This window comes from Panthera pardus, unplaced genomic scaffold (assembly GCF_024362965.1).
Source record: "Panthera pardus isolate Hobbes unplaced genomic scaffold, ASM2436296v1 HiC_scaffold_21, whole genome shotgun sequence".
Taxonomy (NCBI): domain Eukaryota; kingdom Metazoa; phylum Chordata; class Mammalia; order Carnivora; family Felidae; genus Panthera; species Panthera pardus.
Genome location: NW_026526777.1, coordinates 8,947,237 through 8,961,272, shown reverse-complemented (window position 1 = coordinate 8,961,272; position 14,036 = coordinate 8,947,237). Strand labels below are relative to the sequence as shown.

The following is a 14,036-nucleotide window of genomic DNA, read 5'->3' as shown; positions in this document are numbered from 1 at the left end:
GTACCCTCTTGGGGCCCCTTATTCACTGTTGCTTTTTATTCATTGCCCGTGGTGCGCCTTCCTCCAACGACGGCAGCTTCCAGACCAGACTGGCCAGGGCCCTGCATTTCCCCTGCTCAAAGCAAAGTACTAGGCTTAAGACACAGTCCCTGGATCTCTTGGAATCTGCTTGAAGTTGCAAGATCCCTGATGTTTGGAACAGCTGCCTATCTCTCAACGGGGATAAATGTTAAGTTTCCACACTTGGGGCCAAACACCAATCGTACAATTTGCAGTTCGGGGGAGATGTGGCCTACCAGCAGCTTGTGTGGAAGAGGACTGAGGAGGTTTTGTTAATAACGTATGCGGTCTGAGTCAACGGCGGCCACTGAAAAGGCTAACGCCAAATCAGGCCGCGTCAATGGGTATTTTATGGCCACAGGAAGGAGAGGAGGCCCTGAAGCCACGGTCACTGCAAAGCTGCAACAGGTCTGGAGAGAGAGAGACTGGAGTAGGTTCAGAAACAAAGTGAACAGGACAGAGCAGGCAGCTCTTCGAGGTAGAATTTGACATCACGAAGGGCCAAGCCCCAAGCAGTCAATGGACCAGATGTGGCTGGCTAGGGAAATGAATTTGGACCCGATATAAACTTAACACTTGGACCAGATGAGCTTGAAGGTCACTTCCACCTTTAAAAGTCAGTAGTTTGGGGTGTCTCTCCTAAAGCCCGATTACGTCCTTTCCACAACCGCTCAGAACACAATATTTCTGACGAGAGGGACAATATGTCTGGTTCTTCATAAAGAGCTTCTGGACAGTGGCTTTGTGGCATCTTCTGTCATCCGAAAGGTGAAATGATAGCATTTGAGTTGAAAATGAAAAACCATGTGGCATGGTCAGGAGAACCTGTCAGGGGGAAAGCTGCCTGTCTACCTCCCCACCATGTCACTGAGCTGGCCCAGGCCAGAGTGAAATGATAATGGGTCTGGGGCGGGATTCATTGAGCGAGGTAAAATAAAGCATAAAAGAGAAAAGCCCAAATAAACAAGGTATATCTTTAATGCTTTGGACACTTAGCTACCTCAGCGTCTATACCTGGACACATTCTGCAAAACATGTGATGAGGAGCTGTTCTACAGCCCACCCCATTGTCCACCGTCAGTCTAGTCTGGTTGCACAGACTTCAGACGGCGAAGGCCTCTCAGACCATTGCATATGGCGCCTTCGTCGCAGAGAGGAAGTACAGTCGCACAGGGAGGTGAACGTGGCCCAGCTGAGCTGGGAAATGGAAGTGAGGTCCCTGGATTCCTGACCCCCGTGTGCCTTCACCTTTCCTCGCTCCCCCCACACAGCGAGCACGGCACTCATCCATCAGTGAAGTAAATGGCATCTGTTAATCACATGTATGTGCCGGGCTTTGCGCTACAGCTTGTAATGTGATTATAAGACACAGTCTCCATTGTGAAGGTACCCAGGAGCCCAAGAGCTGGGGAAAGAAGTTCCTACCGAACATTTGTGAGTGATCTGTACCCATCATGCTGCCTGCCTTCCAGAGATGCAAAGACCATTTGAGGGATTTGGGTCCCGGGTCAGGTGGGACCCCACACACTTTCGGGATATTCTCTAAAAGGAATATTCTTACCACTAGTTAAACATATTTCATGCACTCAAGACCTTTAGCGAAAGCAAAATTTGGTCGGGCATTTAAAACTATTCCCTATGATTGTATTTGCCCGACTCCATTTTTTTTCCTTGCCTGACTTCTATTTTATACATTATCCTAAGGATACTTGTAATCCATATTATTTTCCCACAGTCTGCCCCTGGGGTGGCAGAGAGGACAAAGGACAGGTGTGGGGGGCATGCCACTAGCCATCTGGGCAACATCAGAGAAATCTCCCAGCCCTACTAAGCCCCAAAGATTCGTCAGAAACAGTGGCTAAAACTGTGTTCTGCGTACCCCACAGGTTTGTTGTAAAGAGCAAGCAAAATCGTGTAGGGTGAAAGTATCCTGGAAAGTCTAAAGCAGCATTCAGATGTAAAGTATTAAACTCTCTGCCCTTTTCCCTTGTTTCCCTGAAGTCACATTCAGTGTTTGGCTTGGGTCTGCTGGCAGAAAGCACTTACAATGGCGAATGGGGTCAAGGCTTCCGAGCACATCCGAACAAGAGCTGCCAACACTATTTCTTTAAAAATGAGGAAGTGGTCCTGTCCTTGGAGAAGGGAATAGGGAGCGCTCGCAATGTGGCATCCCGCCTGCTCCCAGTTCACTGTGCCAAAGCGCCTGGCAAGTCCAATCTAGTTCCCTTCGGCCCAGGGATTGAGGGGGCCCCCAGAGAATCCCGCGGAACTGACCGTGCGTGGGGGGACTTACTCTGTGCTATTTTCCTCACCTGTGATATTGGGATAACCATTGTCTCCCCCGCCCCCCCCCCCCATAGGGGCTGCTGTAAAGATTCAACGAGTTAACTGTGCGACCAAACCCGGCACGAAATAAAATGTTCGATAAATGTTAGCCTGCGTTATGATGTATTTGTGGAGTATCCACTTGGGGCCGGGCCCCGTGCTGACCTCCTGGACTCCACACACGGTTAAGACCCCGTTGCTGCTCCCGGAGGGGCCAGAGGTCTGCCGCTGGAAGCTAAGCTGAGGGGGTGTAGTGACTTGACATCGCCCCCCAGCACTCCTCGCCCCGAAGAATGCCCCCTTAGCCGGCTTCCTGCTCAGCGCCTGGGGTGGGGGTGGGGGGGACCCCACCTCGTCTCTACCAGGAGCCCGATTCAAGCCCGGGCCGTGCGTGGGTCCTATGGCATCTGCAACCCGCCCCCCCCACCTCCCCTCCGCGAATGGGTTTCCATCTGAAACGGTCAACGGGGTGGGAGCCCAGCGGAAGTCGGGAACTTTGCGGGAGCCCCCGCCGACGGGGAAGGGGACGGAGGAGCTCGGCGCCGCAGGGGCCGCCCCCCCACCTCCCCCGCGAGCAACCTCGCGCCGCAGCTTGCCCGCGCTTCCGACGGCGCGGGGAGGGCCGCGGTGCCGCGGTGGCCGGCGGAGGTGGAGGGCGGCCGGGGACGCCGCGCGCGAGCGCCGCGGAGCCGGGGGGCGCGGGGGCCGGGAGGGAGCCCCTGCACGTGGAGGGGAGGAACCTTGGCGTGCCTGCGGGGCGGCCGCGGCGAGCTGGGCCGCGCGGCCGGGCCGGGGAAGGGAGCTCGGCGGCCGCTCCGGGGGCGCGCTCGCAGCCCGCCTCCCCGCGCACCCCACCCCTTCCCTCCGCCGCGCGCCGCGCCGAACGGCCCCTGTCAGCGGCGGCCGGATCCGCCCCGGCGCGGCGGGGCCCGACTCGCACCCACGACCCGGGGGCCTCCGCCCTCCCTCCTGGCCTCTGGGCGGCCCCGGCCCTCCCCCGCTCCCCCCCACCCCCCCGCACCCTGAGGAGCGACGCGGGCGGCCAGGACGTCCCGAGAAGGCCGGCCGCCCGCGGCCACGTCCCGGCCCGGCCCGGGCGCGCCGAGGAGCGGAGCCAGGGGCCGGCGCTCGCTCGGGCTCCCTCCCGGCCGCGCCGGCCGCAGCGTCGAGGGCCTACGCCTCCCCCGGCCGGAGCTCCCCGCGGCGCCCGGCCGCTTCCTCCCGCCCCTGCGGCGGGGAGCGAGCTCGCCCACCAGGTAAGGAGGGCTGCGCGTTCCTGGGCTCCCGGCTCGGGCGGGCGTGTTTCGGAAAGTTGATTTGAAATGCATCCAAGAGTGAGCAGGGCCAGCCGCGGCTCCTCCCCGAGGCGACTTCTTCGCTCCTGCAGACGTTCCCGGCACCAGCCGACCGGCGGGAGGACCGCCCCGCGCGCCCCCAGCGGCTCTCCGCGCCCGGGGTCGGCGAGCAGGCGGGCGCGCTCCGGCTCGCTCTCTCGGCCCCTCCTGGGCCGGGGCAGGTGAGGGACGCCCCGGGCCGGGCCGGGCGCGGGCGGTTCACCTCGCAGTCCCGCGTGCCTGGGCCCGGCCCCGCGAGGGGAACACCCACCCCTTTTATTCCCCGTCTCCCCACGTCGCCGGGTTCCCGCAGAGCTGTCCCTGGGGCCCGCATTCGTATAGGTTGGGGCGGAGTCGGACTCGGGATGGGAAACCTGGGGCTGGGGACGGGGTGGGTGTGTGGGGGGGGGGGGCAAGGGAAGGAGAAGCGCAGTCGGGGGGCGGAGGTCTAAGTACAAAACGCGTTGACTTCAAGTGAAATCAGATCAGTCAGAGCAGTTCGCGGTGACTCGTCTCTCTCCTCCCTCCCCACGTTTCTCTTGGCTGGACTCTACCCTCCCGGCTCATTCTGGTGACCCTGGACACTCCCTGCGTCCTTTCCCAGGAGTGCCGCTGCTGCGGGCTCCCGGTCCCAGAGGGCGCGGACCCCAGGAGCACCGTTTCCTCTCCTCTACAGGTCCTCCCGGCCCGGCCCGAACATGCTGGACGGCCTGAAGATGGAGGAGAACTTCCAAAGCGCCATCGAGACTTCGGCGTCCTTTTCCTCGCTGCTGGGTGAGTGTTCAGGCCGTGTGCCCCGGGTGCACCCTCTTTCCACCGGGCCCTGGCTCTGCAGCCCAGCTTTCCGGAACCGGGAGCCAGCGCCCGGCGTTCGGCGCTCAGTTGCGCCCACGCTCCGTCCGTCCGTCCGTCCGTCTGTCCCTTCGGGTCCTTCCCACCCCAAACCGACGAGCCGCCCCAGGCCTCACGCGCGGGCCACCGAATTCCCCAAAGCCGCGAGGGGCGGGCGAGATTGCTCGCGGGCGTGAGTGGCAAGTGATTAAAGATACCCGGGGATGGATTTTTAATCACGGAGCTGATCGACATCTCATAAACGCCGTGCGCTTCTCCGAGGCCTAAGGGCGAGCAAAGGAAACCCGAGGCTCGGAGCGCCCAAGTTCGAGGCGGCTTCTGGTCCCCACCGACTCCAGCCCCAGTCCTCAGCCTCGGGCACGGCCCAAAGGCTTTTCCAGGCCGGTGGGCAGCGCAGCGCGGGGATTAGCCCGCGCCACAGGACCCTCGCCTCGGTTTTAATTAACTGGAGCCGGACCTCGAGGCCGGCGGGTTCCCCCTCTCGGCCCCCCCCACCCCCCCGCCTCCCCAATCCCTTCGCTGAGACCGCGGAGGAGCTGCGAGCCAAGGGCCTCAAAAGGGTGTCTGCACGCGAGGGTCTGGCTGATCTGAGGCCAAGGATTCTCAACCCCGCCTCTCACCCAGACCTTGGTGTTTTTCAGGTGTGGGTCGCGGGTGTTTTAATCTTTCAGCGGGAGAGATTTTCGTTCTGTCATTTAAGGCTCTTGCCTCTTTCCCTCACTCGGAACCGCTACAGCGGGGTGAAGGCGAGGAGGCAGTTCGCCTGGAGAAACCAAATCCAGAGAGGAATTCTCCCTACTCCCCAGATGAAACGAAATCACGCGCGCTGCGCTCCCCTCTTTCAACCGCGCTTGCGGAAACTTCTCGGCTCCGTACAGCGTCGGAAGAGTGCGGGGATTGGGGGGGGGGTGCGGGTTGCAGGGCTGGCATTGCCCTGGCACCTAGCGCGGGCGACTTTGTACCTACAGCGGGCGTCGCGGCTCGCAGGGGAGGGATTCGCCCCTCCCGGTTCACGGCGGCTCCCAACGTCCGGGTCCTGGCCCTGAATGCCGAGACAGGGCAGAAAGAATAGACCATTTTACAGTTGAGAACTATCTGGCTACTTTTCTTAGCCCTCCCTGCCGTGCCCCAACGCGACTGGCTCGACTCAGGAACTGGTGGCAGGATCCCCCAAGGGAAAAGCGACAGGAGTGTAGCAAGGAAATGGGGAAGGGTCAGGCCCTTTGGGACACCACGCGCAGGAGTATTGTTACCAGGGGACAAGGCCTTCTTTAAATAGCTGTGAAATGTGCCGACAAAGGCGGTAAGCGTTTCTCCATCCTAAAGAAGTGCACTCCCTACCCAGCAAAAGAAAGGAACCAAACAGTCAAAAGTCCAAGGGGGTAGGGTAGAGAGGATTCCCCGTGCACGCGGAGTGGGTTTGGGGTGGGTGTTGCCCGCTCCAGCCGCAGCCCAGCACCCCCATCCCCGGAACTCCCCTGGCATCTCCGTGCCCTGCGTCCTTCCTCCCTTTTCCCTACTATTTTGATGCTTCTTAATTACATATGTGTGTGTATGTGTACATATATGTAATATACATATATATACATATACATATACACACATATATACAATTATATATATAAACCCCTCTGAAGTTTGTGTTTCAGCCAAGAGGCAGAAGTCTGGGGTTCATTGCTTTGAACAATACTGAGTTTGCCTGGAGGGAGATCGCATTTTTCTCCACGAATGATACTTTTTAGGAAGAAAATAAACAATCTTAAAAATCTCCCCCAAAACATAGGAGAGAATTGCGTTTTAGCAGAAGACAAAACCAGTCCCCCCAATTCTTTTTTAGAGACTCCCAGTTTTAATCATTGTCGAAAGAGACCAGCACAGTGAGTGACTTAATACTTACCTGATAAACCTGGGAGCGCAAAGGTGTTTGCGGTCTAATTTTACTGGATGCGCGCACATTTCCCCGACTACCTGGGCAGGTTTGATCTTTGAGGCCGCTTACTGATTCGCGCCCCCAACCCCGGAGAATTGGAACCTTCCCATGTAGTCGCTGTTTATTAGATACAACACTCGGTTTGATTTTCCTCTGTTCTCCAAAACTCGGTTTAGTGGTTTAGCAGGGGGCTTCGCAGGGTGGGGGACGCCGGGGAAATCGGCGGGTGTGGAGTGATCAGTGATGGGAGCCCGTCCCGGCCGCCTTTGGCCGGGATGCTGGGCCGGCGCGGTTGACCTGCCAACGTCTATTGCTGCTGTAGGCAGAGCGGTGAGCCCCAAGTCTGTCTGCGAGGGCTGTCAACGGGTCATCTCGGACAGGTTTCTGCTGCGGCTCAACGACAGCTTCTGGCATGAGCAGTGCGTGCAGTGCGCCTCCTGCAAAGAGCCCCTGGAGACCACCTGCTTCTACCGGGACAAGAAGCTCTACTGCAAGTATGACTACGAGAAGTAAGTGTCCGCGCCGCCGGAGCGCGCCCCCCAGACAGTCACCAGCCAGCACGGGAGCCTCGGGCCTCCTTTACCCCCATCCGCTTCCCGGAGGCTCGAGAGGCGCCCGCACACCCGGAGGCGCAGAACTCCCATCCACCCCCAGCTTGTTGTACACTCCCCGCGGCCGCGGGGCAGCGCGCCGGGCGCCCAGGCACCGCCCGGGCGGCGGGGGCGCGAGCGACGGCTCCCTCCACCGTGTGCTGGCCGGGTTTGCAGGCCTCGCGGGCTCCGGCTCCGACTTGACGCACCTCCGTGGGGGCTCCCACCCCCACGAAGCCTGTTCCCGTCTCTCCCCTTCACGGGGGTGCCCCCGGGGCTGCCAGGAGCTCAGGTCTCCGCGCGGGTTCCGACGCCGCCTCACCCGCGTGTCCGCGCCGCGCACGAGATTCTGGAGAGCGGTGTTCATGCGGTGCTCCCCGGGTGCTCCCGCGGCTTCCGTGCCCCGCGCGGCGCGCGTTACCCGCTCGGCTTTGTCCACTGGCGGTCCCCGACAGATTGGGCTCAGGGCGCTGCCGTCCCTCTGAGCTCCGCGCACACCCTGTGTGCCCTTTCTCTCACTGTCCCCGACCCTCCCGGCCCCGGTTCTCAAAAACTCTGGGGCGCAGGGGCAGTTAGGCCAGAAGCGGGGCCTGATTTGAGGCGCCCTCCTAGGTCCCGCATCTCCACCCCCCTCCCCCCACTAATTCCCTTGTGGGTGTGGATTGCAGCCTTGCAGCGGATTCAGTTCTCTCCTGCCCACGGGAACGTTCTAGTGTGTTTTGAGGAGAATTAGGCGGCAGGTATTTAAGAAAGTAGATTATTTTGAACCTAGATTTCTGTAATGCCTAAAGCCTGGATGCGGCAGGGAAGAGGGAGTTAGAAGGATTTCCTGGTTCTCACCAGGCAGGCCCGGAGTTGCTGAGTGGGTCCGTGGAGAGGGAACTACTTGGCCTTGTCACAATGGCTAGTTCATAGGGACACCGACTTCTCAAAGCTGCGCAGGGCGGCATCGGAGGAACGCAAAGCCGCCGAAACGCAGGCCTCTGTTTTTGCACACTAGGATTGGTATCTGTGAGTGAGCGGATGCGCGTGCGCGCGGAAAATTCCGCATTCGTTACTGGTGCATAAAAGGGGCCCGCACTACTGAGGATAATCAAGGGAGGGGCAGTGTGCATGAAGTGCAGTGCCTATCGTGTTGTTAAAAACGCAGTGAGGGGGGCTGTGCAGAAATCTCCACGCAACAACGACAAAACGTTGAGAACGAGCACAGATCTTTTTTTTTTCCCCCCAGTGTTTCCTGGGCTATGAGGTTTACCAAAAACTGGCAACGCGTTTATACCCAGTGACCACACACACACAGTGTTTTTTCTGCCTCCCGGTGCTCCTTTGCCATAGTACATTTGAATTCCACCCTCACGTGGAAAGGGTACTGGGCATTCATGCTTGGAAAGATAACTTTACATTTGTTAGCCCTAAAAAGAAGACATGTTCGATGTGGGGCGAGTTGGACAATCCAGAAACGTATAAAGAAATGAAAACACACGGACCACTTTACAAAGTGGTAATTATGGTTAACATTTTTTAAAGAAGACATGCCTGTATCTGTTCTTGGTTGTCTGTTTGCTGCCAGGGTGTCTGAGTGAAAAGTGCAATTTTTGGGGAATTAAGCAGATTTTGCCCACAGAACTTCAAGTATCACCTTTGGATAAAGCTTCTGGTGCATTGCTGGATTCCCCCCGCCCCGCCCCCCGCATCTTGCTTTTCATCTAAAGGTTTTGGGATTGTGTAGACCCAATCTTTATCTTTCTGCTTATAGATTACTGAAATGTCCACATCCTTCAGGCACAACACTAGCGAACTCAAAAGTATTGGAGCTTAGGAAAGGATTTGGGTTGTGAATTTCTATTCTGTTTGTTAAAAAAAAAATCACGAATCAAAGAAGGCCTGAGGGTCAACACAGCTGTCTGGCCAGTCAGATCTTCTTTAAGGAAGTCAGGCTGTGTCAAGAGGGGAAGAAACAGTTGTTGTAAAGTACTTAACACAACAATGTCCCTTCCATTTCAGCCCCCAGGTTTGGCCTCCGTTTGGGCTTATTAGCCCACTAGGGTCAGTTCTCCCCTCACAGCTATTTCTGCAAAGGGAAAATTGCAGGGATCAGCTTGCCAGCTGTTGGCCAGAACCAAGGCGATTTTGTAAAGGGGTGCGAGCTGCATTGTTGGGAGAGACGTTGGTGTTACGATGAGGGATTTTAATTTTAATTTTAACATATTTTCCGGAAACACAGACGTCAGAGTGGGGTTGCTTGTACTCTTTAACTCACGGCACGCTGTCAGCACTGGTCTGTGCCTACCCCTCAATTTCTTTTCTTTCTTTCGCTTTTTTCTTTTCTTTTCTTTTCTTTTCTTTTCTTTTCTTTTCTTTTCTTTTCTTTTCTTTTCTTTTCTTTTCTTTTCTTTAGGATGAGGATTGTTTCTCCTCTGTTCTCCATCCCAATCCCATTCTTCTTCCAACAAAATGGGGTTTTAACATGTCTGATGATCTGAATGGCATTCGCACGCAGGGTAGTTGCTGTAGGAGAGGAAAGAGGTTGGTGTATTTGTTTCAGAATGTGGCTCAAGACAAAGTCCTTTATTCAGCAAGCTGTTTTCAGGCTTCCCTAGGTAAGTCCCCCGGCTGCCTCGGTGGTGAGAGGCTCTGAGATTGGATCTCAGAGCTGCCTTCAGGGGGCTTGCAGCCCAGCCCTTTGGCCTTCTGTATTCTATCAACTTTCCCAGAAGCCTCTCCTAAGTGCAGACTAGGTGTTGCCTAGAAGCTCTCTGGCACGACCAGATCTTTATCCTCCAGAGGGACCATTCCGTTTCAGATGCTCCTCTCGAGACAGTCACAGAGAACACTTTTCCTCTTTAATAAATAGATACTTAACAGTTTTGCCCTTTTGGGCCAACGGGGAGGAAAATGAGATGGGAGAGAGGTGGTGGGACAGCATGGGGGTCAGCGAGGAAGCATGTCATAAAAACATAGATCGGGCAGTGCCCTGCTCTCCAAATCCACAAGTTTGAGTGCTTTTCCTACACCTTAAAATGAAAGCGTGTACGTATAGCTCACGTGCAGTCTTCAGTGAAGGTCACAAACATAATATTAAAGCGAGTTTATTATATTCATTTTGGCCATTTGTGCATTTCTGGCTGTGGGGCAGTTTTGCATTTGAATTATGAGCCCCCCCTCTTCTCGATGTCAGGTGGCCAGCTAGAAAGTGGAAATTCTACCCTGTCAACTAGCTGTTACACCTTCTTGGTGTCAAACACCAAATTTGTCTAATTTAAAAAAAAATGGAATTGACAATGGCAACCTTAGACACAGCCATTCATTTAAAACTTCGGGATGTTTTGCTAAATATTTGTCTCATACATTATGACACCCTTAGGAATCATTTATCTTCTGATCATCCAAAACAAATACATTTAGAGAATTGGTGGAGCTGTACTAAGCAATATAAAACACAAGGGTACTCTATAGGTGTGGACGTTTAAAAACTGAATTCAACTGTTTTCAGCGTTCCTGAAAGTTAGCAGACAACCAAAATATTTTCCAGCCTAGGGGACTTCTATTTATATAACTGTTGTTCCCTATTTAACTGAGTCCTCTATGATCTGGGTAGTTTGGAGTTTTCCCTGAATTTGTTCCAAACAAATAGTGTAGTCGGACTTTAGCTGGAGACAGAAGAGGCTGCTGAATCACGGGAATGTGGTAATACAATAGATAATTAAGCCTTCTGGAAGGGATCCCACATTTAAATCAAGTTTATATTGTTTCTTTCATGTGCCTGGCAGCTCGGTGCGTCAGCCGGGGCCCTCTCCTCTCACATATGAAGTTTATCATTATCCCTTAGATTGTTCTGGACATCCTAGGAGCAGTGTGGGATAGCTGCTGTCATCAGAGCTGTTCTCATAACATCGCAACTCCTCGCATGTCAGCAAATCCCAGGCCTTGGGAGACCTTTCCTCAGAGGGCCGCGCCATGTTTTCTCCCCTTTCTTGTGGAGCGGACCAATTTTCTGAAGACAGGGACTGAAATGGGACAAAAGGGATATCACGTTTAGAGCTTTCCCCGTACCTTGCCTTCGACCTGCTGATTGGCAGGTCCTCAGGAAAAAAAAAAATGGCTGAGGTAATGAGCTCTATTAGGACCAGTAATGAACTAATTCTGCATTTTATCAAGGTAGCGTAGGATGTGTGTGTGTGTAGGGAGGAGAATTAGTGTGGTTTTATGACTGGGACATTGCTTGGAGATCAAAATTGGGCATGCAGTTCCTCATAAAAGGAGCCTACCGATGAAATTACAGAGGCAATTGTTAGGGTTTTTTTTTTTTTTTTTCTCCGCACTTTATCTTTTGTTGGCCCCACTCCTGGCATAATAAAATATAAGGAATATAAAAATCAAACACAGCGAGGTAATAAATTGATGTCTGCATTAAATTGCAGGGCGGTTTTAGCTCGGGATAAGCACCGTCCATGGGCTGTGGTATGTGTTGGTACAGGCCGCGTAATCTCTTTTTTTTTATTTCAAGGGTGATTGGAAACAGTCCTTGCTTAGAGGTGTTTTCTCTTTTTATATGTATTGGTCCCTGGGTAGGACTTCCTTGGAATCTAAGACCTAACATTTTGAAATAAAATTAGACAGCACAAGTAGATATTAATAGTATTCTGGGAATTAGATATGAACATTGCTTTTCAGAGTAGGTTATGGGATTCTTTTGATCCTTAAGTGCATGGAGCACATTATAAAAAGTTATGTATCCGATCCAGTTCTACTCACTCTGGAGTCCTGGGACTTTTGTCATCCACCTGGGCAAGGGATTGCTTTTGCTTTCAGATTTTAGGGACAAGAGCTTTCCTGAAAGTTCATTGCTTGCCTTGCTTTTCGGTTTCATTTTTCTTATTTCCAACCTTTGTATTAACCAAGATCCCATGACGGATTTTGGAGGGGCCTCGTCATCGTTGCTTTTTAATTCGGGAAAAATTGCTTTGGAGATAATGAGCAGGTGCCTGTTTCTCTAACGAGAACGATTCCATTTCTTAAATTATCAGCCTATGATTTTTTACGGTCAAAGAAATTATTTGGGTCACAGTGTTTACAAGTGAGCAAAGAGATGAGGGTTTAAAATGCTCGTTATGTTTTCAGAACTTTGTTGAAGCCTCTTAGAGTAAATGCATGTGCAAAATGCCATTGTTGGATCATATCAAGTGCAAAATAACACCCATACTGAATCCCGTTAACTTGATTGTTAGGTACACTTGTACAACACTAGGAAAAAAATGTGCAATCACATGGAAAGATTTGAAAATAATTTCTGCTGTGGGGCGCCTGGGTGGCTCAGTCAGTTAAGCATCTGACTCTTGGTTTTGGCTCAGGTCATGATCTCACGGGTTCGTGAGTTTGAGCCCTCCCCCACCCCTCTTCAGGCTCTGGGCTGGCAGCATGGAACCTGCTTGGGATCCTCTCTCTCCCTCTCTCTCTGCCCCTCCCCGACTCATGCTGTCTCTGTCTCTTTCGAAATAAAGAAATAAACTTAAACAATATTAAAAATAATATCTGGGGGTGGTGTCGGGGTGGCTCAGTCGGTTGAGCGTCTGACTTCGGCTCGGGTCATGATCTCACGGTTCTTGAGTTTGTGCCCCACATCAGGCTCTGTGCTGACAGCTCACAGCCTGGAGCCTGCTTCGGATTCTGTGTCTCCCTTTCTCTCTGCCCCTTCTCCCTTGTGCTCTGTCTCTCTCTCTCTCAAAAATAAACATTAAAAAAAGAAACAAAAAAAATAATTTCTACCATAACTATGAAATCAGCCCTATTTTAGTGCTTTTCTTTTCTTTTCTTTTCTTTTTTTTTTTTTAATATCTTTCCAATGTGGATTTTGCAGTGCCCTTCTGCGTCTTCAGAGGGAGGTTCTTAGGAAGACACTTGTGGGCTGGGATGAGAGGACTGGGGGCTTCTGGGCTGGAAGTGCCCCTCTCACTCTCTGCACAGAGCAAGGGGCTCCTCTTTTTCTCCCCCCTAGGAATACCTGGGTTTTTCTGTAAGTCTCTTAGTGACGTGTAGGACAGCACTATTGGCTGCAGCCCTTTCAGATCTGGTTTGGGAAAGTTGGTGATTTCAGGAGCAAAATGTAGAAACGGTTCTGATCTCATTGGAGGGCAGAGAAAAGAGGCCCTTACCTCCCGTGTGCCTGTTTTGCTGGAACCTACAGGAAAACTGGCTTGGTGCACCTTAGGATTTACAGTGCCTCCTTAGTGTTTTTTTTTTGTTTTTTTTTAATTTTCTTTTTTAACATTTATTTATTATTGACAGACAGAGAGACACAGAGCATGAGCAGGGAAGGGGCAGAGAGAGGGGGAGACACAGAATCCGAAGCAGGCTCTAGGCTCTGAGCTGTCAGCACAGAGCCTGACTCGGGGCTCGAACTCACAAACCGTGAGATCGTGATCTGAGCCGAAGTCTGTCGCTGAACCAACTGAGCCACCCAGGCGCCCCACCTCCTTAGTCTTTTTGACTAGCATGAGGTGGGACGCTTTCATCAGTTTATCACAATTAGAATTAGTTACGTTACTGCTGCCCAGTGTCGGCTGCCGTTTTGTGTCTCTTTGTCACATATTAAATGACACTCAGCCAACTGTCTTGCTGAAATGAAGCGAACACCTTCCAAATGTCAAATTGTTATTTTAGTCAAGCACAATTATCTGTCTCTATATTTTTAACCAAGACGAAATTAATAAAATTGCTGTGGCCCTGGCATTAATTAGCAGGAGGATTAGATCTGTATCGGCTAAAAAGGAGGTGTAAACACCGTAATCTTGCTACATGTTTGTTTTCACACTCCTGAAAATAAATAAAATGAGACTTAGGGTAGGGATTAAGTTTCTTTTGGCATTAGACAGCAGATTCAATTGGAATGCGGCAGAAACACTGAAGTATTAGTGAGGACATTATGGAAGGAATCAAACTGGGGCC

The 14,036-nt window shown here is 53.0% G+C and overlaps 1 protein-coding gene across 2 annotated transcripts in view; it reads left to right on the top strand.

Annotated features, from left to right (window-relative positions):
* Positions 1-3,314: 3,314 nt before the first annotated feature.
* The window catches only part of LMX1A (LIM homeobox transcription factor 1 alpha), a 160,776-nt gene continuing 150,054 nt past the window's right edge, over positions 3,315-14,036 (top strand). Inside the window, exons 1-3 of one of the 2 annotated variants that reach the window (XM_019465722.2) lie at positions 3,315-3,641; positions 4,396-4,493; positions 6,824-7,010. In XM_019465722.2, coding sequence (XP_019321267.2) covers positions 4,418-4,493; positions 6,824-7,010 — 263 coding nt within the window. In that variant the 5' untranslated portion in view covers positions 3,315-3,641; positions 4,396-4,417. Of the gene's footprint in view, positions 3,642-3,675; positions 3,902-4,395; positions 4,494-6,823; positions 7,011-14,036 lie in introns of those variants that run through there. The other variant, XM_019465721.2, reaches the window with a different exon arrangement.